At 40.2% G+C, this 24,559-nt stretch overlaps 1 protein-coding gene across 2 annotated transcripts in view; it reads left to right on the top strand.

Annotated features, from left to right (window-relative positions):
- Positions 1–24,559, top strand: part of NOTCH2 (notch receptor 2) — a 184,552-nt gene that overhangs the window by 59,288 nt on the left and 100,705 nt on the right. For both annotated transcript variants that reach the window (XM_060090369.1, XM_060090371.1), the window contains exon 3: positions 22,400–22,659. In XM_060090369.1, the coding sequence (XP_059946352.1) occupies positions 22,400–22,659 (260 nt within the window). The remainder of the gene's footprint in view (positions 1–22,399; positions 22,660–24,559) is intronic.

The raw sequence follows: 24,559 nt of genomic DNA, 5'->3' as shown, positions 1-24,559 counted from the left end.
GCCTCCCTGGTGGCGCAAGTGGTTGGGAGTCCGCCTGCCGATGCAGGGGATACGGGTTCGTGCCCCGGTCTGGGAGGATCCCATATGCCGCGGAGCGGCTGGGCCCGTGAGCCATGGCCGCTGAGCCTGCGCGTCCGGAGCCTGCGCGTCCGGAGCCTGTGCTCCGTAACGGGGGAGGCCACAGCAGTGAGAGGCCCGCATACCGCAAAAAAAAAAAAAAAAAATAAAATAAAATGTTCTTCTCCTAAACAATCTCCTACTTGGACGTTTATGAAAAGGCCTTTATGAAAAGAAAGTGAAAGCAAAGACTAATAAAGGCATTATTTAAGTAACAGGTGGTATTACTCAGGAAACACATCCAAATGGAACATTATATCCATTTCTTTTCTTCATGTAAGTATGAGGAGAAGGTAGGTGTTAATAAGAAAAGAGCGTGATTAGACCTTATGTAGAATAGTAGCATTTAGGGTACTTGAGTCTGTATAGATTCAGTAACTTTCCTGTAGTTACTATATGTATAGTCCTGTATCCTGAACTCTGAAAGTAAGACTCTGAGGCACTTTAGGATCCTCACTCTTTGTCTCGGTCTGCACAGACGAGGTGGCTTAACCAACAGACATTTATTTTCACAGTTCTGGAGGCTGGGAAGTCCAAGATCAAGGAGCTGGCTTACTTGGTTCCCTGTGAGGACCTGCTTCCTGCTTTGTAGATGGCCACCTCCTCACTATATCCTCACATGGTAGGGAAAGAAAGCTCTGGTCCCTTGTCTCCTTTTAAGGGCACTAATTCCATCATGAGGACCCCACCCTCATGATTTCATCTACCTAATTTTTTCCCAAAGGCCTCAGCTCCAAATGTCATCACACTGGGGATGTTGGTTTCAACATAAGAATTTTGAGGGGGCACACTCAGTCCATAGCACTCTTCAAAGGAAAGTTTAATATTCATCAAACTGCTGTTTATTGAGCTGGCTACTATGATTGAGCACTGTGCTGGGTGTTGTGAACAGACATAAAGGCTGAGAGGAGGCCTGTGCTGTCTGACTTTCTTATTCACAAGTACCTGTACTGGGAGTGTCTGCTAATAAATGTTGTGTTTTTCCTGAGTAAGACATGGTGGCAGTCCTCTGATGTCTTGCCAGCTTGTTGGTGAGATGAGGCATATGTGTGTGTGTGTGTGTGTGTGTGTGTACACACACACACACACACATACAGTCTGTTACTGCCCAATGGAGCAGCACAGATGATAAGAACTATGGAGATTCAGACAAGGGAATGACTATTATGGGACAGAAGACTACAATCGGGATTTTTTTGTGGTTCACTTAGAGTCTGAGAATATTGACTGTGTCTTAGGAGATGGATAGGTAGAAGGCTGGAAGTAGAGAGACTGAGGGGACTAGAGAGCTATTATTAACTGGAATAATTGTTACCAATGTCTTCATCATTTTTTTCCTTAATGACATAGTTTTAAAACTTTTCTACATCTTGGGTGTTCCCTTCTGTCTATACTTCAGTTTGTGTGAGGTTTTACTAAACTGGTATGTGGATTAATCTGTTTCACACTGTTAGATAGCTGATTTCAAAAATCATTCCTTTAGCACATGCTGGCTTGAATGCTTGAAGATAGACTGTCTAGAGTTAGGGGTGAGTGGGGAGACTGGGGACAAGAAGAGAGGGCAGCTGGGAGCAGTCATCTGTCCTCCCCTCCCCTTTTTGGCCTTGACTGTTGAGTCTTGTGCTGCTTCCAGAGCAGAGTGACCAGGTTGGCTTGTGGACACCATTTACAGGGAAACTCAGAATTCAAGAATCTCTGAGGCAAGAAAAACAATGGGTTGGGATAGGAGGAGTGATGGAAAAACAGAGACACCAGGAAAAGGATCAGTCTTCATGTAAGGCATAGCGCATTGTTATAGCTGAGAATTTAGGTGTTCCCACCTCAGATCTCTTCTGTCCAGCATATCATTGGCCTGATCCAGTTCAGTTCAGGGATCCAGAGTAAGCAAGCATCTGTTAGCCACATCTCTGGTTACCCCAAATTAGCTCATGTCCTTTACTGCTTGTTTCCTCTGATTATATAGTACATATCCAAACCCTCAATTATCCAGAATAAACCAGGGATGCCTATTCTATGTGGAAAACATTTGACAGTGGTTATGATTTTTTACCTTGACCATGGTAGTGCCTTAGCCATTTAACCACCTGTCCCTTTAAAATTTTGAAATGCTGGGGTTCTTATTGTGTAAGCCAGAGACATCTCCTTGGGTAGTTATTTTACTGGGCAACTGGGTAACTTGCCCCTTCTGAAACCTCACTCAGCCTGAAAAGTACCTCGGGAGCCTCTTTGGCTTTAATTTTTCTTAGTCCCATTTGTATATAATATTTTTGAAGTCTGATTTTCTGTCTCATGTTGTTAAAACTCATGGCCTTGAATTTCTGCGTCACTCTTAAAAAAGTGGACAGAGCTTGATGACTAATGAAAAGTTGACTCATTTCCTTCCGGCAAAGGTTGACACTGACAGTCAGAGTTTATAATTAGTCTTCAGAGAAGCATACTCTCTAATTATCGGATATCACCTATTCTTTCCCAAATTTTATAAGAATTAATGAGAACATCTTGAGCTGGGGAAATGAGTAAGATAGGTACTTTTGCTGTGTTGAGAGGATATATAAAAACTGTATCTGGAAAAAGGTCCTACATGAATTTAATTAAGTGATTGATTCCCTGCAAGTTTAAATTTGGTGCATCTCTTCCCAGACACACACATCGGTCATTTTTAGTCTTGTGAAATTTTTCGGTAGACCTGATTCCATAAAGGGACTGCAATGTCTCCCACCATTCTGTGCTGAAGAAAACAGGCTCTCATGTTGGCCAGATGTCTTGGGGAAGATGGTAAGGACTTTCCCTTTTAGGCTCAGCGTTCCTCGTTATTCTCCATATCTTGTTTAAATACATCACTCTTTCTCTTTTGCTTATTCTTTGCTTCCTTATGCTTCCTGTGAGGGGTTAGCTGAAAGTGTGAGTTGTACAACAGTTCATTTACACAAATATGTATTGAATTCTCTGTGCACTTAGAAGGATGATAGTTGGGCAGTGTGAAGGATATAAAAGAAGAGACACAGGCCAATTCTTGCCCCAGGGAGCCCCTGCTTGGAGTGGGCTGATGGTTGAGATATACACAACCACTGACCCCAAGCATTACCGTCAGCAAGCATCATTACATTCTTGGGCAATATTGCTGACGGAATTCAACAGACAAAATTGTAGAGTCATCATACTTAGGAGGTGGAAGGGATTTTGTTGAGCACCTTTCCCACTCATCTTGTTTTATATGTGAGGCTTAATATAGCCAAGTGACTTATCCTGTATTACATAACTGATTAGAATGTAGAGTGGGACTAAAAGCTGTTTCTCAGTCCCCATTAGGTGACCTAAAGATTCAGTGCTATTTCTTTTCATTTTTGGTACCAACCCTCAAGGAACAGGGTGAATATATAGGGAGAAGGGGAGGAGAGAAGGAGAGAGGAAAGCAGAATTAAAAACAAACAATTTAGGGCTTTTATGAGGCAGTTTGAAAGACCAAGAATTTTAACTCTAGCTATACATTTTATTTTTTAACATTCCATGAAACAAAAACAATGTGGAAATTCTTTTGCATTCCTGCTAAAGGAGGTCTTTAATCCTCCTAAGGGATATTAATATCCAAGGGGGTTGTAGAACATACCTAATGGAATCATACAATTTTAGAGTTAAAGGGAATATTAGAGATTATTTGGCCTAGCATCTTGTTTTAGTACATGAGGAGGCTGAGGCTCAGAGAAGTAAAGTGGCCAGTTCAAGGTTCACATCTGGTGGAAGAGCCAGGGCTGATCTAGAGGAAAGGTCTGTGGGGAGCCACTCAATCAAAAACTCTGAGAACATGCTAAAGTCTTGGGTGAGAGTTTTTGTAAAACAATATACTAGTTATCTTTTTATTCTTCTTTTAAAATAAATTTATTTACTTATTTATTTATTTATGTCTGCGTTGAGTCTTTGTTGCTGCACGCGGGCTTCTCATGGCAGTGGCTTCTCTTGTTGCGGAGCACGGGCTTCAGGCGCGTGGGCTTGGCTTCGTAGTTGTGGCTCGCGGGCTCTAGAGTGCAGGCTCAGTAGTTGTGGCACATGGGCTTAGTTATTCCGTGGCACATGGGATCTTCCCAGACGAGGGCTCAAACCTGTGTCCCCTGCATTGGCAGGGGGATTCCCAACCACTGCACCACCAGGGAAACCCAACATATTTTTATTCTTATTCAGATAAAAAACAAACTCATAACTACATAGCTATCTATCTATCTGTCTATCTGTGCATCCATCCATCCTTAGGTATGCTGTAAGTACATCTCACCTACCAGTAGACATGGGTTTTTTAAGCAGAATGGGGCAGGAGAATGTAGCCACATCAGGCATGGCTTTGCCTTGACTCAGTTTAGTAAGTGAAGTGCCTCTCAGGATGAATTTATCTTCACTTTGTGTGAACTTGAGTGCATACTTTCAGGATTCTTGCTTGATATTGGAAGGCCACAAATCATTGTAATATCTTAGATTTTTTTGACCCTTTGGGCCATGGTCCCATCTTTTAAAGGAAGTAGCGGCCCATCCTTTTTTTTTGCGGTACGCGGGCCTCTCACTGTTGTGGCCTCTCCCGTTGCGGAGCACAGGCTCCGGACGCGCAGGTTTAGCGGCCATGGCTCACGGGCCTAGCCACTCCGCGGCATGTGGGATCTTCCTGGACCGGGGCACGAACCCGTGTCCGCTGCATCGGCAGGCGGACTCTTAACCACTGCGCCACCGGGGAAGCCCACGGCCCATCTTTTAAAGGAAGTAGTGGTTTTTGTCTTGAGTCACCACATTAAGGTTATACACCATAATTTTTTTCCTTGACGTTCGTTATTATTATTATTATTATTATTATTTTTGCGGTACACGGGCCTCTCACTGTTGTGGCCTCTCCCGTTGCGGAGCACAGGCTCCGGACGTGCAGGCTCAGTGGCCATGGCTCACGGGCCCAGCCGCTCCGCGGCATGTGGGATCTTCCCGGACTGGGGCACGAACCCGTGTCCCCTGCATCGGCAGGCGGACTCCCAGCCACTGCGCCACCAGGGAAGCCCGATGTTCGTTATTTTTATTATCTTTGGTTCTAATTATGCAGAGGTATGACAATTGACAATGATGATTCTTTGACCATTGGATTGCCTTTCTGAAATTAAACGCAGTGCATAACAAGTGCTCCTAAAGTGCCCTGACTTCTAGTAAACAAAAAAAGTTACCTAAATTGTAAGCACGTGTTTTGAAGGTGTTTTTAGCCTATGTGTACTTTAATGCTGTCCTGGCCTTAGAGCAGGGATCAGCAGACTTTTTTCGTAAAGTGCCAGATGGTAAAGGCTTTAAGCTTTGCTGGCTAAGAAGCAAACTGAGGATATAACGTAGGTACTTATATACCTCTTTAAAGCATAACCATTAAAAAAATGTAAAAGCCAGCTTTAGCTCCTGGACTGGAGGTATAAAAACAGGTGGCCCATGGATTTTGCCCAGGGCAATATTTGTTGACCTTTACCTTAGAGCATAATAACCACTTGAAATGCTTCATGTCCTTGGAGGGCATGTGGTATAGACTGGAAGAGCCATTTTTGGGCTAAGCTTTTTTTTTTTTTTTTTTTAATATACAAAAGAAATTCTTAAAGCAGATGTTGCTGAAATTAGAACAAAGAATTATATCTGAATCTTCCTGTATCAGTTTTTGGTTGATACCACTTTTCTAGTTGAGATGACCTATGCTGGAGGTCTGCACTAAAGCCGAGATCCTGTTAAATTAATGAGTGTTTTCAATAAAATGAATAAAAACATTACATTTTTTTCTTTGACGGTAACTGTTACCTTATTGTCATAAAAATAATGAATTTTGTGAGATGTCATTAACTTCATGAAACTTATTCTTTGTGTGGAAAAGTGTTTTGGGTGATTATTGTGATGATTTTAATAATTATGTTTGTTCTTAAAAGCTTAGAATCTAGAGGGAAACAGATAAACAAACCAAATCCAGTCCCACCCGTGTAGTTGATGATAGAGCATGCTTCCAAGTATAGATACCAGTAGGCTAAGACTTTCACGTGCGCTACAAGCATTGTCCATGCAATGAGGGTTTGAAGTTTTGCTGTTTTCGTTATAAGAATGCAAGAGTACATAAAACAATGATAGCATTGTATTTTTAAAAGAAATAATCTGTATGGTATCTGCATGTATGTTAGATAAATTTTCTCATTAGACCACTATTTAGCTTTGCAAGATTTCACTTGGACCCTATGGAGGCATAGAATTTGATTTCATACAGCAGATCAGGCATAGGTAAAGGAATTTCCAAAGCTGAGGAACACTTTTTTGAAGACATGTGAGTTTGAATATATACGCATATAGGCAACATTTGTAGGAAACTTTTCTGTTTAATTCAGCTAACATTTATGAGTGCCAGATACTAAGCTAAAAATTACTTTATTTGGATATGCTATATCATTGTTTCTCAGCCTTTTCATCATTATCACCCCTTGCTCCAAAGGAACCTTTTAGAGTTTTTTCCTAATCTCCCCACCCCTGCCCCATGCAATATTAATGCCATAGATATATTGTATATCAGTTTATCTACTGTGGCCCTTTGGAAGTTCACAAACCATTGTAATATCTAAGATTTCTTTTTATCTCCAAGAACCATTTTTTTAACCCTTTGGGCCATTGTCCTATCTTTTATGGGAAGTAGTGTTTTTTGTCTTGAAATAGGGTTCAAGGAACTGTTATTTATTTTTCCCATGATGCCCACTATTTTTATTATCTCTGGTTCTAATTAAGGCCATTTAAATGGGATTTTGTAGTGTTTCAGGGCATTTTGAAATTGTATTTTCCAATTATTCATTGAATGGCTTTGCATACCTATACGTGTGATTATTACTTTTTTTTCAAGAATGATGTATTCAGAATCTGCAAAGAAATATTTTTTACCCTCTTAAAGCTTGGAGAAATGCAGGTTTTTCTCCAGCCTACTCTCACATTCAGGTTTGGTTTGATATGATTTGAGTACAATTATTTTTGAACTAGGAATCCTTTCAGACCAAACCATAAGCTTTTGTAACTTTCTGTTTTCATATATTTTTTAGACTTCAGAATTTTACAGGTGGTCACCTACTCATGTTGGAGAACAGAAAGCAAGCACCCACACTCAATTTTTTTCTCTGAAATTTTGTTTAATTTTTACTGCTAAGTTTCTAAAAAGAGTGTAGCAGTTTATGTTACCGAGGCCACTTTGCAGGATGTTCTGTCACTCAGAATCCTGGTGCTTCATGTAGTCAGTATTTTATCAAAGATTAATGAAAGCATAAAAGAAAATGCAGACTCTGTGTGTGTGTGTTAACTTCATATTTTGGGGGAATATGTGATTTAAAAAATCTACTCCATATAGATTTGGCTTGCCCACTTTAAATGATTTAGGGGTAAGTGAAGGTTAAGAAGTCCTCTATATATCAGGAATCTTAATTAGTATTGATAACCCTTTGGGTAAATAGCTCAACCTAGTGGTTCCCAAACTTTGAGTATAATTAAAGTCTTTTGAAGGTGTAAAGACTCCATGGACCCTTGCATTTTGCCTTTTGGCTTCTGTTAAGAATATAAGCACTGAATAGTTGAATGCCTTCTATATGCCAGTTACTGTATTAGGCACTGGGAGTATGGTGATGAATAATTCTTAGTCTGTTGGGCAGACAAATAATCATAATACAAGGTAATGAGTGATATATGTTAGGGTTATGGGAATATACAGCAGGGGGCATCAAGCCTGTTTCTCAAAAGAAATAAAATTTGAGCTGAAGCTTAAAGGAATTTTAGGGCTTAAGAAGGGGGAGGGGAAAAGTGTTTTGGGCTGAGTGAACAGCATGTACAAAGGTCTGGAGGCACACTGTAACATGTTCTAGGAGCTAAAGAAGCTGAGCCTCACGAGAGTGTGAGGCATAAAGGAGAGATGATCTTGAGATGAAGCCACTTCATGGTCTCTTGTTTGAATACAATGCATAATGTCAAAATCTACTCAGAATTCAATAACCCTTCATAATACCTCAAAATTTTAATAATTGTAACAGCATTTACAGTCCATTTAATATGGACAGGACATTATTTAGTAGTCTAGAGAGTGTTTTATAAGCGTTTACAGACTCCTTGCAGCAACTGTACGGTGCATAGCTTGGGAACAACTGGCTTAACTCATTATTTTTGCCTATTACTGTGAAGGGTGCTTTTTGTAAACTTATGTGTTTAGAGTATGTTTGCCATGTTCTAATCACAAGTAGATATTTTCTCAGGGTCCAGTGCAGTGAAATATGGCAAGGTACTGATTGTGTGCTCGAAGACAGAGGAAAGACCATCTTCTGTTATAGCAGCAACAGAACTCTTTCAGTGCTCTTTGTGTGCCCTTGCCCAATCTTTCAAGTGATGATTGAAGAGGCTAGGCACTCAGTTCAGCTTTTGAGTTCTGATAAATGAGCCCAGACTATAAACTGGAAGATAAGGGTGTTTGCAAATTCTTACGTAAATAAAGCATGGTTTCCCATTGCGGTGGTTACTGATTTCATAGTCTCTGATGAAGATGAACAATGCTATGAATTAACAGTTTTAAAGCATATACCACGGCAGCTTCTGGTTGGTTTGGATTTATTAAAATTGGTGTGTGTTTATTGCTTTATTCAGATGGGGGGGTGGTTGAAAAAGCTGAACACGTGGAAACCCAACGAGGTGGAGTTTCAGAAGACAATTCCCAGCCTCACAACTCCCCATGTAATCCTTTTCCTGTGGGAAACTTTTAATTTGGAAGCGTTCAGCCTAATGTGGGAACCAAGATTAACATTTTCTGAACTACTTCTACAAGAAAAGCAGAAATGTTCTGTTCAGGAAGCTGAATTTACATAGTAGAAAAATGGGCTGTCCTGCAGTATTTGGTAGTCTTTGTTTATTAGTTGTGGTAAAAGAAAAAGGTGTGTGTGTGTGTGTGAGTGCATGAGTGAGTGAGAGAGAGAGAGAGAAATTGATTGTATATTTGTCTTTGTTTCCTTTACATCAAACCAGCAAAGCCCTAGAAAGTGTGTTTTACCACAAACAGCCCAGCACTGGGCCCTAACTCTATACATGAATACTTTTTTTTTTTTGAATTTTTGAATTTTATTTTATTTTTTATACAGCAGGTTCTTATTTGTTATCTGTTTTATACATATCAGTGTATACATGTCAATCCCAATCTCCCAATTCATCCCACCCCCACCCCCACCCCCCTGCCGCTAACCCCCTTGGTGTCCATACGTTTGTTCTCTACATCTGTGTCTCTATTTCTGCCCTGCAAACCGGTTCATCTGTACCATTTCATGAATGCTTTTTTTAGTTCTTTTTCTTTTTCCTTCTTGCTGAGTAAGCTATAGTATTTCCTTTTTTTTTTTTTCTTTCTTTTTTGTGGGGAGGGGAGGTGACAGTGGGAGTGGGAATGGCAAGAAGTTAGCATCACAGAGCTCTTCCCTTTTCCCCTCTTTACCAGGAAGTTAACAAGAAGTTTTCATGTACTATTTTGTTTTGTTTTGTTTTGTTCTTTTTATTTTTTTAAACAAAGTCAGTAATTAGCATAACCCAGTTGGTTACCTTTATGCAGAGTTATAGAATTAAAAAGTTGACAGTCTGATGAGATGTCAAACTGGTGGTACTGAGAGGAGGGGGACGGTGAGGTTGGATTAGTACGTTGGGCCTCTTGAATGCCAACCAAGAGTTTAGACTTGATTCTGTAGGCTCTGGGGCATCTAGGAGTTTGTAAGCCGGAGCCTTGGGAATTAAGTGTTATATAGGAACTTTAACTGGTTACAGTTAGCCTTGGCTGTTAGCAATTATTTTTTATCTACTTTAACGGGGGCCTGGGGGAGGGGGCAGGAAACTAAGCTGGCATTATGGTCACAGGAAAGAACAGACTGATTTGGGGCCTTTTCAAACTGCAGACCTTTGTTACTGACCAATGCTTAATTTGGTTTCTTATTTTTTCCCTCTGCCCTTACCTCATTTCCCTTAACGACAGCTCCCCCTCTAGAGCTCAGCTAGGGCAGGCTGCCACTGTGGATTGGGGGGCCGAGAGGCCCAGAGCAAGAAGAAAGTGGGTTGAAAGCGGAGTTCTGTTTAAAGAATTTTCTGCTGGAAACCAGCCCAGAGGGAGTAAAGAGGAGCTTTAATGAGGAGCAGCTGCAGGGCCGACACAACCCACATGAGACATTTTTTTTCCCCTCCGTTCCACATTCTGTATAGTTTTTTAAAAATCATGATTTTGAAATAGCTGTTTCGTAAATCACGCCTCTTTTTTTCTTCTTCTTGTATGTGGTGGGGTTTTGCGTTGTTGTTTTATTTTTTAAATGACCAAATCCTCGCTAAAAAAAGCTAAAGGCAGAGCTGCAGCGAAGCCCTGCATGCCATTTGGGCTCACCCTGCTGATACAGAACATTCGGTGGAGAAAACAAGGAGAGAGAACACTGGCTTTTATTTGGAAAAGGGGCTTATTTCCTGCTCAGACTACAGTCATCTTGGAGCTGACACAAGCTGCTGCAGTGTTTTAAGCTTTTCTCTAGACGAGTGGCTATTCACTTAGGAAACTTGAAAGAACAAATTTTTCTGTCCTGTATTACTAGGGAGACTGATCCTGAACTGCAGCCATTGCCAGATAGATTGGAATTGCTATTCAAATACCAGCTTCGTTGAAGTCTGTAAAGTGGCTACATGTAAACCAATCCAGGCTGCTGGTGACATGTGAGAGTTGGGGTCTGGTTTTCATCTGTTTTATTGAGGGGGGACTGTATGGGCATCCATTCAGTTGGAATGTTTTCTAGTTCCATTAGGAGGAATCCCTTGTTTTCCTCTCTCTTTTCTTTCCTCCATCCCTCCCCTTCACCTCATTCGCCATGTGTGTGTTTGAACAGTAACAATAAAAGAGTGGACCTCTTTGTGTCAGAAATGGCAGACCTTTTTCCGAAAAAGGCATGAATATATCTGTATGGAGCTGATAAGTATTCAGATTAGTTTGTGAAATTATTTTACAGGGAAAAAGCCCCCCAAAACTTTACCTGTACTCACAACCTCTTCTGTGAACTATATTCTTTCAGAGATCCAAAGCCAGAGAAAGGAAGAGATTAGGAGGAAGTCAATGAGAATACTACTTAAATAAGTGATAAATTCCCTTCCGAGAGGCGGGCATTCATATTGTTTTGGGAACAAAAGGCAGCTGTTAGAGTTTTTTGGTTATCTTTTAGAAATTTTTTATATACACCTTTAGTTCAAGATTTAGGCTATTTTCCAAAAATTGTACTTAATAGAACTTAATAGAAGTTCTAATAACTTAATAGAACTAAACATTTATAAGGGGACTTGGATGATAAACTCAACTTGCGCCATCTCAAGAAGAGGGCTATTTAAGCTCCTGTTTTCAGTGGAGAGCCTTAATTCCCACTCAGACTAACAGGGTATATGGTGTACTTGTATTAGAGTTGAACAGGGATTTGCAAAGTTGAAAGGTCTCCTGCTTTAGGAAACAGGGGCCCTTTATTTCTGGCTCTCTCACCCATTTCTCCCCTTTCTTCCCATGTTCATAATTCTGCTTAGCCTCCTGGGGTGTGAGAGATAATCTTATACCTCAGGATGATTCTTAAGGTGGCCTTGGCCTGTGTTCTACCAGGCAGAGCATAGTGTGAGGTTGGGAGGGGACTTTGCAACACAGGTGTTCATGGTATTCAAGGCACCTGTGCCAGGGTCTGAAGATATGCCCTTTCTCACACAAAAAAATATCAAATAGGAGTTTGAGAGAGGCACAGGAAAGACCTAATTATGGCTTAAATGAAGAAGAGCCATACTGTTAGAAATTATGTAGCATGTAACATAGAATGCAACTACTGTTAGATCAGAGATGATCTGATCAGTGAGATGGTGAGATGGTGTGGAGAAAGCTTAATAATGGACATAGGTTTTTGAGCAGGTCTCTGAAGCAAGGATCAGCGAAAGGAAAATAAATTAGAGACATTATCAGATGGGAAAATGTGATGTTTCTCACTGGAGATTAGAAAGAAGATATGTATATAGGGAAGAGTAGATATGAATGTGGAAATAATCTGGAGTGCTTAAGTTATGGATCTCTGAGGAGTAAGACGGGTGGTAGGAGTGGGGCAGACAAGTAGGTCATAGATTCTAAGGATTTGAGGGGCTGGGCCCTAAAGCTAGTTTCTGAGCAGAAGAGTGACATGATCAAAATTATACTTGAGAAGGATCATTCTTTCAGTGAGCAATTTTCTGGCTACCCTTAATGGAGAGGTGTGGACAGGATGCTGGGGTAATTGAGATGATAGAGCTGACTGAATGGCTACCAGTCTTGGGGCAAGACTTCGTAGAATACTTTCAGTTAAGTGATAGTCTATGTTTTGATAAAGGATCTAGGTAAAGATAGAAATACAGTTGTAGATGATGCAAAACTCGGGGAAATTTCTACATTTGCAGACAAACTTGGGGCAGGTCAGTTAGCTTTGGTGTCCTTATCAGTGCAATAGGGGTTCAGACCAGTTGACTTCTGAGGTTTGGTGCAGTGCTGAAATTCTGTGATTATATGAATAAAGTGTAAAAGTTATCTCAATCAAGGAAACTTGGGGTAAAGATTCAACATGGTGAATTTAAAAGAAAGAAATTACAGGTCCAATTATTGGGTTCAAAAAACAAGTTGTACTAATATAGGATGGGAGGAATATGGCATAAAAATAGTTCATGTGAAAAAAAATATGGACTTTTTAACTGACTGGATTTTGTGACCTCTAAAAAAGTGAACACCACTTTAGGCTGCAATATTAGAAACAACAGTGTCCAGATCACAGGAGGTGATGGTCCAGCTCTATACTGTAGTGGTAAGAACATAGGTATCAGGTGTTTTTTTTCCATTTTGGGCCCTACCTTTTAAAGAGGTTTTTGATGAACTAGAATCATCTAGTTGGGGCTAGGCAGGATAGCCCAGTTTTGAAGTACGTGGGCTCTGGAGTCATACCTGGATTTGAATCCTGCTTCTGATATATTGTAGCTCTGAAATCTTCATCTTTCTAAGCTTCAAGGTCCTCGTATACAGAATGGAGATCATAATATAACATAACTGTTATAGGGAGTAATAAAAATAAAATGCTTAGCAAATACATAATACATAGTAAGTGCTTCAAAAATGTTGGTCACTGTTATTATTATTACTATTGTTATCTTAAGCATCAGAGAGCCACTAAAATGGTGAGGAAGTCTGGAATAGTCCAAAGCATTGAATCCTGGAAAAAAGAAAACAAAGAGTCAACATAGTTATCTTTAAATTCTTATATATATATATATATATATATATATATATATATATATATATATATATATATTTATTTATTTATTTATTTATTTATTTATTTTTGGCTGCATTGGGTCTTTGTTGCTGTGCACGGGCTTTCTCTAGTTGCGGCGAGCGGGGGCTACTCTTCGTTGTGGTGCGTGGGCTTCTCGTTGTGGTGGCTTCTCTTGTTGCAGAGCACGGGCTCTAGGTGCGTGGGATTCAGTATTTGTGGCACGTGGCCTCAGTAGTTGTGGCTCATGGGCTCTAGAGCACAGTCTCAGTAGTTGTGGCGCACGGGCTTAGTTCCTCCGTGGCATGTGGGATCTTCCCAGACTAGAGCTCGAACCCGTGCCCCCTGCATTGGCAGGCGGATTGTTAACCACTGCGCCACCAGGGAAGTCCAATCTTTACATTCTTGAAGGGCCACGTGTAAGAGAAGTGGAAGGCTTGTTCTGTTTTGTTCTAGAAGACAGGCATAGCCAGCAGGTGGAAATTATAGGGAGGCAGAATTATTGTTTTTAAATAAGATATAACTCACATACTATTTAAAAATTTTTTAACTAAAAAAATTTTATTGAAGTATAGTTGACCTGCAATGTTGTGTTAGTTTCTGCTGTACAGCAAAGTGATTCAGTTTTTTATACACACACACACACACACACACACATATACTTTTACATTATGGTTTATTACAGGATACTGAATATAGTTCCCTGTGCTACACAGTAGGACCTTACTGTTTATCTATTTTATATACAGTAGTTTGTATCTGTTAATCCTATACTCCTAATTTGTCCTTTGTCCATTCCCTTTCCCCTTTGGTAACCGTAAGTTTGTTTTCTATGTCTGTGAGTCTGTTTCTGTTTTGTAAATAAGGTCATTTGTATCATATTTTAGATTCCACATATAAGTGATATCATATGGTATTTGTCTTTCTCTTTCTGATTTACTTCACTTAGTAGGATAATCTCTAGGTCCATCCATGTTGCTGCAAAATGGCATTATTTCATTCCTTTTTATGGCTGAATAATATTCCTCTGTGTGTGTGTGTGTGTGTGTGTGAGTATATACATATATATCACATCTTCTTTATCCATTCATCTGTTGATAGGCATGGACAGGTTGCTTCCATGTCTTGGCTATTGTAAACGGTGCTGCTGTGAACATTGGGGTGTATGTATCGTTTCAAATTAAAGAGTTTTGTCTAGATATTGATATATGCCCAGGAGTGGGATTGCTGTGTCATATAGTAACTCTGTTTTTAGTTTTTTTAGGGAACTTCCATACTGTTTTCCATAGTGGCTGCACCAATTTACATTCCCACCAACAGTAATTCACATACTATTAAATTCACCCTTTTGAAGTGTACAATTCAGTGGTTTTTAGTATATTAACAGTTAAGTGTAACCATCAACATTATCTAATTTTAAAACATTTTCATTACCTTTAAAGGAACTCTCTACTCCTTAGTGTAGTGCCTCTTCAGTTCTCCCTCTTCCCAGCCCCTGGCGACACTAATCTACTTTCTATCTGTATAGATTTGCCTATTCTTGACATTTCACAAAAATGAGATCATACAATATGTGGCCTTTTGTGTCTAGCTTCTTTCACTTAGCATGGTATTTTCAAGGTTCATCTGTGTCACAGCATGTATCAAACCTTCATTCCTTTTTATGGCAAATGATATTTCATGGGGCTTCCCAGGTGGCGCAGTGGTTGAGAGTCCGCCTGCCGATGCAGGGGACACGGGTTCGTGCCCCGGTCTGGGAAGATCCCACATGCCGCGGAGCGGCTGGGCCCGTGAGCCATGGCCGCTGAGCCTGCGCGTCCGGAGCCTGTGCTCTGCAACGGGAGAGGCCACAACAGTGAGAGGCCCGCGTACCGCAAAAAAAAAAAAAAAAAAAAAGATATTTCATTGTATGGATATGCCACATGTTATTTATCCATTCATCAGCTATGGACATTTGGGTTGTTTCTACTTTTCGTTATTATGAATAATACTGCTCTGAACATTCTTTACAGATTTTTGCATGGACTTATGTTTTATCCCTCTTGCTCTATCCATACCTAGGAAGGAAGGTAGAATTTGAAGACATCAGAAAGAAAGAGCTTCCTGACATGGGGATCCACCCACACTGAAGAGAGTTCTATTGTTAAAGTAGTGAGCCAGGGGCCTCCCTGGTGGCGCAGTGGTTGGGAGTCCGCCTGCCGATGCAGGGGATACGGGTTCGTGCCCCGGTCTGGGAGGATCCCATATGCCGCGGAGCGGCTGGGCCTGTGAGCCATGGCCGCTGGGCCTGCGCGTCCGGAGCCTGTGCTCCGCGACGGGAGAGGCCACAACAGTGAGAGGCCCACATACCGCAAAAAGAAAAAAAAAAAAAAAAAGTAGTGAGCCAGTAATTTTATTTTACTTAACAAATACATGGCATTTGCTATGTGCTACATACTGTTCTAAGTGCTTTACAATTATTTAAAACCCTACAAGGTAGGCACTATTATTAAATTTATTTTACAACAAGGAGGTTTAGTAACTTGCTCAGGATCACTCATAGAGTACATGGGATTGAAATCCAGGTGATCTGGTTCTAGTGTCTGTGCTTTTAATAATAGGAACAAAATAACTTCAAGTATTTATTAAATTCTATTTCTCAGACACCATGCTTAACTACTTTTATTCAAGTAGAGGCTGTGGTCATCTTTTAGGGATATTTTAGAAAGAATTATCTCTTTGGGTAGAAATTACCTTAGGATGTCTTTAATCCCAAGGTTCTGTTATTACAAGGATGGATGGAAGTGGGGAAAAAGACAGCAACAAGATGTCTGGCCTGAGGCTTTTAAGATGATCAGAATTTTTTATCAGAAAGGGAACAGTGTGTGTGAAGGATGAGTACTGTAGGAATTCAGTTAACAAGACATCAGAACATGTTCATAAGTTGTATATAATGTAAAAGGATTAACCAAAAATGACTTCTGAGATTGTGAATGGAAGCCTTAGAAAAATGGAGGAATTAAAGTTTCATGGAAATATAATCCTACTTTTGAAATGTTTAGTTTCAAGTATTGGCAGGATATATTAGGGTAAGTAGATGACTTTTAGTAAACTGAACATATAGAACTGGAGCTGTATACATGAAGGTAGTTGCTTAAAACAAAGTGAACAATAACAAAAATAACAAATGCCTAAGAGAGAAAAGAGTAGTCCAGCCCAGACTTAAGCTTCAAGTGGCCATAAATTGATGGGGAAGAAGAAGAGGATTCAGCAATGTAGACTAAGAATTTACCAAGCTTTGAGATACAGAGGGAGTCATAAAAGCCAAATGTAAAACAAGTAGAGTGATGGAGACATGGTCAGCAGTACCTCCTATAGGAGAGAGAATTTCCTTATGAAGAAATCTCAGATGAGACCATTGAACTTGACAAGGGGAAAGTCATTGCTCTTAGGACATAGTTTCTGGGCAATAAGTAGAATGAAAGTTTTACTGCAAAGGAACAAATAAGAAAATGGAAAAGAAAGGGAAAATAGCTGTAAAATTAGGCTACAGTTATAGAAGTTTGTATGTGAAGGAAGAATTTGGAAAGGGAAATGAGGCTTAGTGAAAAATGTAGGTTAAAAGAGACTTGTACACGTTTTAAGGTAAAGGAATAGGCTGATGTCTAGCCCTTTAGAACATTTTAAATAAGAAAGTCTTTATTATTATACCAACAATGGGTCTAGTTTCCCATAAAAATAAGACGTGTTTCTGTAATGGACTTCAGGAGAATAAGTCAGCTGTACATCATATCTAAGTATTATCTCATTTAGAGTAAAACCCTAAATCCTTCTTTGCAGTGGCCTGAAGACTCCTTATCATCTGCCTCCCAGTTATAGCTGTAATCTATTTTCTGCTACTTTTTTTTCTTAATCCCTTTGGTGGAGCCACAGAGGTCTCCTGGCTATTCCTCAAACATGCCAGGACTGTTTCCTATTTAAGGGCCTTTGCATTTGCTGTTCTCTCTGCCTTGAACATGCCTTCCCTAGATACCTGCATGGCTAGTCCCTCACCTCATTCACGTTCTGACTCAAATGTGCCTTTCAGTGAGGCCTTTTCTGCTTTTCCTATTTGTAATTGAAATACCTCACTTAATCCACCTCCATTATCCCCAGTTCATTCCCTTCCTGTGCCCCTTTCTTGTTTTATTGTTGTACATAGCACTTAATGTCACATAACAAATTATATATTTTACTTACTAATTTTGCTTTTGGTCTTCTCCTACTAGAATTTAAACTCCATGAGTTCAAGGATTTTCCTAGCATTAGAACAATGCCTGGCACTTAGGAAATGCTTGTTGCATGAATGAATGAGTGTAACGTTCTTTTTTTTTTTTTTTTTTTTTTTGCGGTATGCGGGCCTCTCACTGTTGTGGCCTCCCCCGTTGCGGAGCACAGGCTCCGGACGCGCAGGCTCCGGACGCGCAGGCTCAGCGGCCATGGCTCACGGGCCCAGCCGCTCCGCGGCATATGGGATCCTCCCAGACCGGGGCACGAACCCGTATCCCCTGCATCGGCAGGCGGACTCTCAACCACTTGCGCCACCAGGGAGGCCCAAGTGTAACGTTCTTTGTGGAAACTGATATGAGAATGTTCTTCTTCATCATCAACATCATTATTAATAAGCATGTTGGATGCTATACATAGAATTAGGCTTCAGATATTCTATCAGTCAGGAGTTGGCAAACTTTTTCTATAAAGCACTGAATAGTAAACACTTTTTCGAGCCATATCGTTTCATCACAACTACTCAACCCTGTACTGTAGTGCGAAAGTAGCTATAGACAGTCCCTCCATGCATGAGTATGGTTGTGTTCCAATAAGACTTTATGTATGGACCCTGAAATTTGAATTTTACATAATTTTCAAATGTCGTAAAATATTATTGTTTTTTAAATTTTTTTCCCTCAACCATTTAAACATGTAAAAACTGTTCTTAGCTCTCCAGCCATAAAAAATAGGCAGTGGGTCAGAGTAGACCCACAAGCTGTAGTTACCACCTCTGTTTTTACTGGTTTCTTAAACATACCTTAGTTGAAACTTATTTTTTCGTACTGGTAGGAAGCAACAATGTAGATTAAACCTTAGTAATAGATAATTCAGGAATACGTTTGTTTGGCTTCAGAATCTTGCATATTGTTTTCATTTTTGTTTTCCTGGGAACCTTACGTTTTCATTACATGTTTATGAAGCTCATTTTTGAATGAGTTTGCATTCTCCGAGAAGATGCCATATGATAGTGTTGGGGAGGTGGTGGAAGCAAAGCTGGGCAAAGCCCACCCAGGTTTTAAAGTTTGCCATTATTTACAAGGCAAAGAATTCCCGTGTGGGAGAATCGAGAGGTGTTAGCCAGGCTTAATGCCCAGAGGACTGTCACTGTGAATGAGAATTGTGTCGCAGTTTCTAACATCATCCATAACAGATACCTTGAATAATTGCAAATGCTTTTAATAATATAGCTCAGGGTTAATTTTATCTATGCCACGTTGGCAATTTTTGCTCCTTTACTTAAAAAATAATCAGCAAATAACCTACCTATTCTATTATAAAATCAAGCTGTGATTTGAATAAAGCATTATATTTTTCCTCAATAAATGCAAAGAGAGAAAAAATGTTTTTCATCTGCAAAACTTTTACATATTTATAAAGTTTTTCACATACTTGATTTTGTTCAATTCTTACAACAGCTTCACGATGCAGGTAGCTTTATTAACTATTTAAAATGTGAGAGAGCTGATAGTGAAGTTAAGTATTGGATTGGTCAAAAAGTTCCTTCGGTTTTTAAGTAAAAATAAAGACACATTTTTTATTTTCACCAAGAACTTTATTGAACAGCATATTCACCGTTTTGTTCCACTACCTTCTGCCATTTTTCAGGCAACTTCATAATTCCATCTTCCCAAAACTTTTTATCTTTTTGAGCAAAGAACTGTTCCAGGTGCCTTTTACAGTCTTCCAGGGAACTGAAAGTTTTTCAATTAAGAGAATTTTGTAAAGATGGAAATAATTGGAAATCCAAAGGTGCAATGTCTGGTGAACACAGCGGATGAATCAGAACTTCCCAGCCAAGCTGTAACAGTTTTTGCCTGGTCATCAAAGAAGCAGGCAGTCTTGCGTTATCCTGATGGAAGATTATGCATTTTCTGTTGACTAATTCGGGATGCTTTTTGTTGAGTGCTGCTTTCAGTTGGTCTGATTGAGAGCAGTACTTGTTGGAATTAATCATTTGGTTTTCTGGAAGGAGCTCATAATAGAGGACTTCCTTCCAATCCCACCATATACACAGCATCGCCTTCTTTGGATGAAGACTGGCCTTTGGTGTGGTTGGTGGTGGTTCCTTTCACTTGCCCCATGATCTCTTCCATTCCACATTATTGTACAGTATCCACTTTTCATCGCCCATCACAATTTGTTTTAAAAACGGAATGTTTTCATTACGTTTAAGTAGAGAATCATATGTGGAAATACTGTCGAGAAGGTTTTTTTTCACTTAACTTACGTGGAACCCAAACATCAAAGCGATTCACATAACCAAGCTGGTGCAAATAATTTTCAATGCTTGATTTGGATATTTTGAGTATGTTGGCTGTCTCCTGCATGGTAGAACATTGATTGTTCTCAATTAATATCTCTATTTGATCACTATCAACTTCAACTAGTCTACCTGACCATGGGGCATCGTCCAGCGAGAAATCTCCAGCACGAAACTTTGCAAACCACTTTTGACACATTCGATCAGTCACAGCACCTTCTCCATACACTGCACAAATCTTCTTTTTCTTTTGCGTTTCTGTTGTGTTTCTACCTTTCTTGAAATAATAAAGCATAATATGCCGAAAATGCTGCCTTTTTCTTCCATCTTCAGTATTAAAATGGCTACACAAAAACTCACCAATTTTGGTAAGTTTTTAAAAAAATGTACACTGATATGACAGCTGTCACAATACAGTCTAACAAAATTGTTTCGAATGAAGTTAAAGACAACTAAGTGCTACTAGAGCCATCTTATGGAAAAAACTAAACGAACCTTTTGGCCAACCCAATAACTTGTCCAAGGTCATAACACCAGGACTCCAAATGGGTCTCCTCACCGTATGAGGTGCAGACTCCTCACTGGAAACTTCAGCCAGTCTTTGGTTTCAGTGCTGTGCCCTCTCCTCACTGCCTCTCATTCTCTAGCTTCATCTGTTCATGAGGATGCTCAGAGCTCTAGCTGCTCCTGGCTCTACCACTCTTACTGTTCAGAGCTCTGGGAAAAGGTGAGGAGGCTGGGGTCAGTTACATCACTGCCACTGTAGCTACTTACTAGCTCTGTTTCCTCCTCCAGCCATTTTAGCTACTGTGTAATTCGTCTGGGCATGTACTATCTTAGTTCCCAAATATCTCATTCTCCTTTTCTCAAAACTGTGACCTCTAAAGGCCTCACCTGGTCAACCAGTGGCTAATAAAACATCATGGATATGGTTGGCAAAGAGAAGAAGGAGTGAGACGGGACCCCAGTGCTTCAAGTCTGGGTGATTGGGAGGGTCAGAACATAGTGATTGAGCATCGGAAGATGTGATAGGATTTAAACACATTGATTTAAATGCGTTATCTTCGAGGTAATGGTGGGACAGCCTTTAAGTTAGTTTTCTATCCTCCAAAAAGTAAAATGGAGAAAGAGGTTGAACCAAATATCTGGGTTACAGCCAAATGGCAAGATTTATAGTTAGAATCAAAGACTTTGTGTTCCATTTAAATGCTTCTTAGGGGCTTCCCTGGTGGCGCAGTGGATGAGAGTCCGCCTGCCGATGCAGGGGACGCAGGTTCGTGCCCCGGTCCGGGAAGATCCCACATGCCTCGGAGCGGCTGGCCCCGTGAGCCATGGCCGCTGGGCGTGCGCGTCCGGAGCCTGTGCTCCGCAACAGGAGAGGCCACAACAGTGAGAGGCCCACGTACCAAAAAAAAAAAAAAAAAAAAAAAAAGTTAAATGCTTCTTAGAGGTCCCATTTGAACAACCCTTCATTATGAAAATGGAGACTTTCCATGCCTTTTTATGGTGTTTAGATAAAACTGTCATAAATATTACACACTATTTGAGATGGTTGTGTATCTTATGAATCAATGGATGGCATATAAAAAGATTCCTCAACACAGTGTGTGGAAAATGTTATAGAATGTTATTCTTGAATTGTTTTCCCTTCTTCACTTTGGTGTTTGTATGGTACCTTAGATATTTTAAATGTTATTTTAATTATATTCTGTGCTTTTTTTTTTTTTTTTTTTTTTTTGGTTAGGGAAGCTGCCTGCTACTAATATCTTAACAGATTTAAGTTTCTGAAAAGCCCCTTTGAACCATTCCCCATTCCTGTACCTCCTTTTTCTTTATCACAGTCTCAACCCCTCAAACATAACCCAGAAATCTAGGTATAGGCCAACTGATGTCTCAGTGGAAACAAGAAAAGTAGAACTTATTATTTCCCAATGCTTGAGAGATATTTTATATATTTTAAATTGGAGAGGATAAGAGGCTCAGTCCATACATTATCATGTGAATGTCTTAATTCTATCAATTGACTTAATCAAAATGAGAAAGTTAATGAATTTGAAGACAAGTATCAACAATGCTGCACAAAAAGGTGCTGTTACAGCATACCAGCCTGCATCTACATGAAAAAAGCTATGGCTGTATTTTGCCTCTGAATAAGGGTCATGCTGACTGGCCATGGCAGACCATGCTGGGTCACCCACCTGATATTCTGTCACCTGCCAAAACTCAAAAAGACATGAGGGTATGCAGTTAAGTACTCTAAACACTTCTTCTCCTAAAGTGAGTCAGTTTTACAGTTGCACCTTTGGGTTTCTCAATTTACAGTCTAGTGTTTTCTTGAATGGACTACGTTATCTTGTAAGTTTTGGGACTTACAAGAAGTCAAGCATTTTCATGGATTCCTCTCTTTTCCATACAGATGCCCAGAGGGATTCTTGGGAGAATATTGTCAACATCGAGACCCCTGTGAGAAGAACCGCTGCCAGAATGGTGGGACGTGTGTGGCCCAGGCTATGTTGGGGAAAGCCACATGCCGATGTGCCCCGGGCTTCATAGGCGAGGACTGCCAGTACTCGACCACTCACCCCTGCTTTGTGTCTCACCCTTGCCTGAATGGAGGCACCTGCCATGTGCTTAGCCGGGATACCTATGAGTGCACCTGCCAAGTCGGTTTTACAGGTAACAAATGGGACTCAAGGCCATACTTTCCCATTCTCAGCAGGTACTTTTATTTAGCATCTTTTAGATACTGTCATCTGGTTCTTTAGGGTCCCCTAACTCTGGTACATGTTAAACATTATGGTAAGGAACTGGAATGTTCCAATCAACTATCCTTCAGTTCCTTTTGAAAGGATAGAAAGAGAAAGAAAAAGGGTCAGATACTCAGAAGTAGTTGACTGCCTGAAGAATATGTATCAGGATTGGGGATCAGAATTACTTCACTGTCACCAGAAGAAAAGTTTTTCATGTTACTGATAACTTATTCCTTGAAATCTCCTCTCCCCAGACATTCAGGGCATTGGCTTTTCGGGCTTTCTAAACTGATTGTTCCATTTGCTTCTACATTGCCTTATCCTTGTCCTCATGCATTTAATTTTTGTGTTCTTTGGAATTCTGTTTTGAGCCCTGTTTTGAGTCATAGCACAGCTTTCCCCAGGGAATCTCGCTATCTCCAGTTGCTTCAACTCTCACCATCTTCATCCCTTGCTGATGCCTCTCATGGTCATCCTTTTAGCTGTACCCCAACCCTGACATTCAGGCTCGTATTTCTAACTATCCGTTGCATATTATCCTTAGAAATTCGACAGGTACCTCAAACTCAACATGTTGATATAATAGTGGCACCAACGTACACTCCAAATACTCCAAACTAGAAACTCCCTCTCACTTCTCTGAACCCCACTTAGACTCAGTCACCCAGTCTAATCTCTGAAATACCTCTCACCTGTCTACTCTCCATTTCCTCTTCTGCTCTGTAGGTGAGGTCCAGGTCATCTCTCACCTGGACTCCTGCAGTTGTTTCCTAACTGGTTTCCTTGCCTTTACTTTCTCCCCCTCTTGTTTACCTGACACATTACCACGGACCTTTAACATAAATGCAGATCTTCTCACAAACTCACCTGCTTACCAGCCTAGTGACTTTTCATTGTCTGCAGAGTACAAACTCTTTTACATGGCTTGCGTAGTCCTTACAGTCTAGGCCTTATGTCTTCTTATAGCCTCACTTCCTCACACGCATCTAGCTCTAGTGACGCCAGCGTTCTCATCATTTCCTGAAAATGTCATGCTTCCTGTTGCCTCTGTGCTTTTGCACACCCCTTTGTCTGGAACGCCCTTTTCTACGACTGGGGATTGCCCAATGTTACTGTAAACTCTTAGTGACCCTTTCATGATTCCTTTACACAGTTAGTCTCTATGCTCTGTTATTTTATGTGTCACATTTTATTGTAATTAATTTTTACATGTCTCTCATCTGACTATATTGTGGGTTCTTCAAAGCTGGGTCTGAGCTTTATTCAGAATGAACCACATGTGTTTATGAAGTTAGACGAGAAAAGGAGAACTATCCATCATTTTGTCCCCCACTATCAACAATTCCATAAATCTAATAAAAAATGAAAGACATATTCAGAAAACTAGACTGGATCATTTAGTTTGGAATACTTGTTATACTGGTTTTTCATTAAAAGGTGTTGTTACGGGTAGAAGATAGTTAGGATGATCCATTATCTCCATCATGACTATGACAGCATTGATACTGTGAGTCACTGAAGAGATTTGGTGGTTAAGAGAATAATTTTTTCCTGATTGTCAGTTTCGAGTTGTTTGGCTCCACAAGGCAAAGGGAAGGCATATCTATTTAACACATTTTAATCCTGACTAGTGGAAATGGCAGTAGTGCCTTCTTCATAACTAAAATGTTACTCTGAAATAACCCTCAAATTAAAATGTATTCCTTTGCCATTAAAGCAAACTCTTCTTGGTGGTCTGCAGGGTTCTGATCATCTTTACACATCTGCCACTTTGTCTGTCCCTTTAGGAACTGCCACAGGTCAAGCTCACCCTTTTGGTTTTGGGA

The sequence above is a fragment of the Mesoplodon densirostris genome, chromosome 2, assembly GCF_025265405.1.
Source record: "Mesoplodon densirostris isolate mMesDen1 chromosome 2, mMesDen1 primary haplotype, whole genome shotgun sequence".
Taxonomy (NCBI): domain Eukaryota; kingdom Metazoa; phylum Chordata; class Mammalia; order Artiodactyla; family Ziphiidae; genus Mesoplodon; species Mesoplodon densirostris.
The sequence above is the reverse complement of the archived record's forward strand: the minus strand, read 5'-3'. Positions and strand labels throughout refer to the sequence as shown.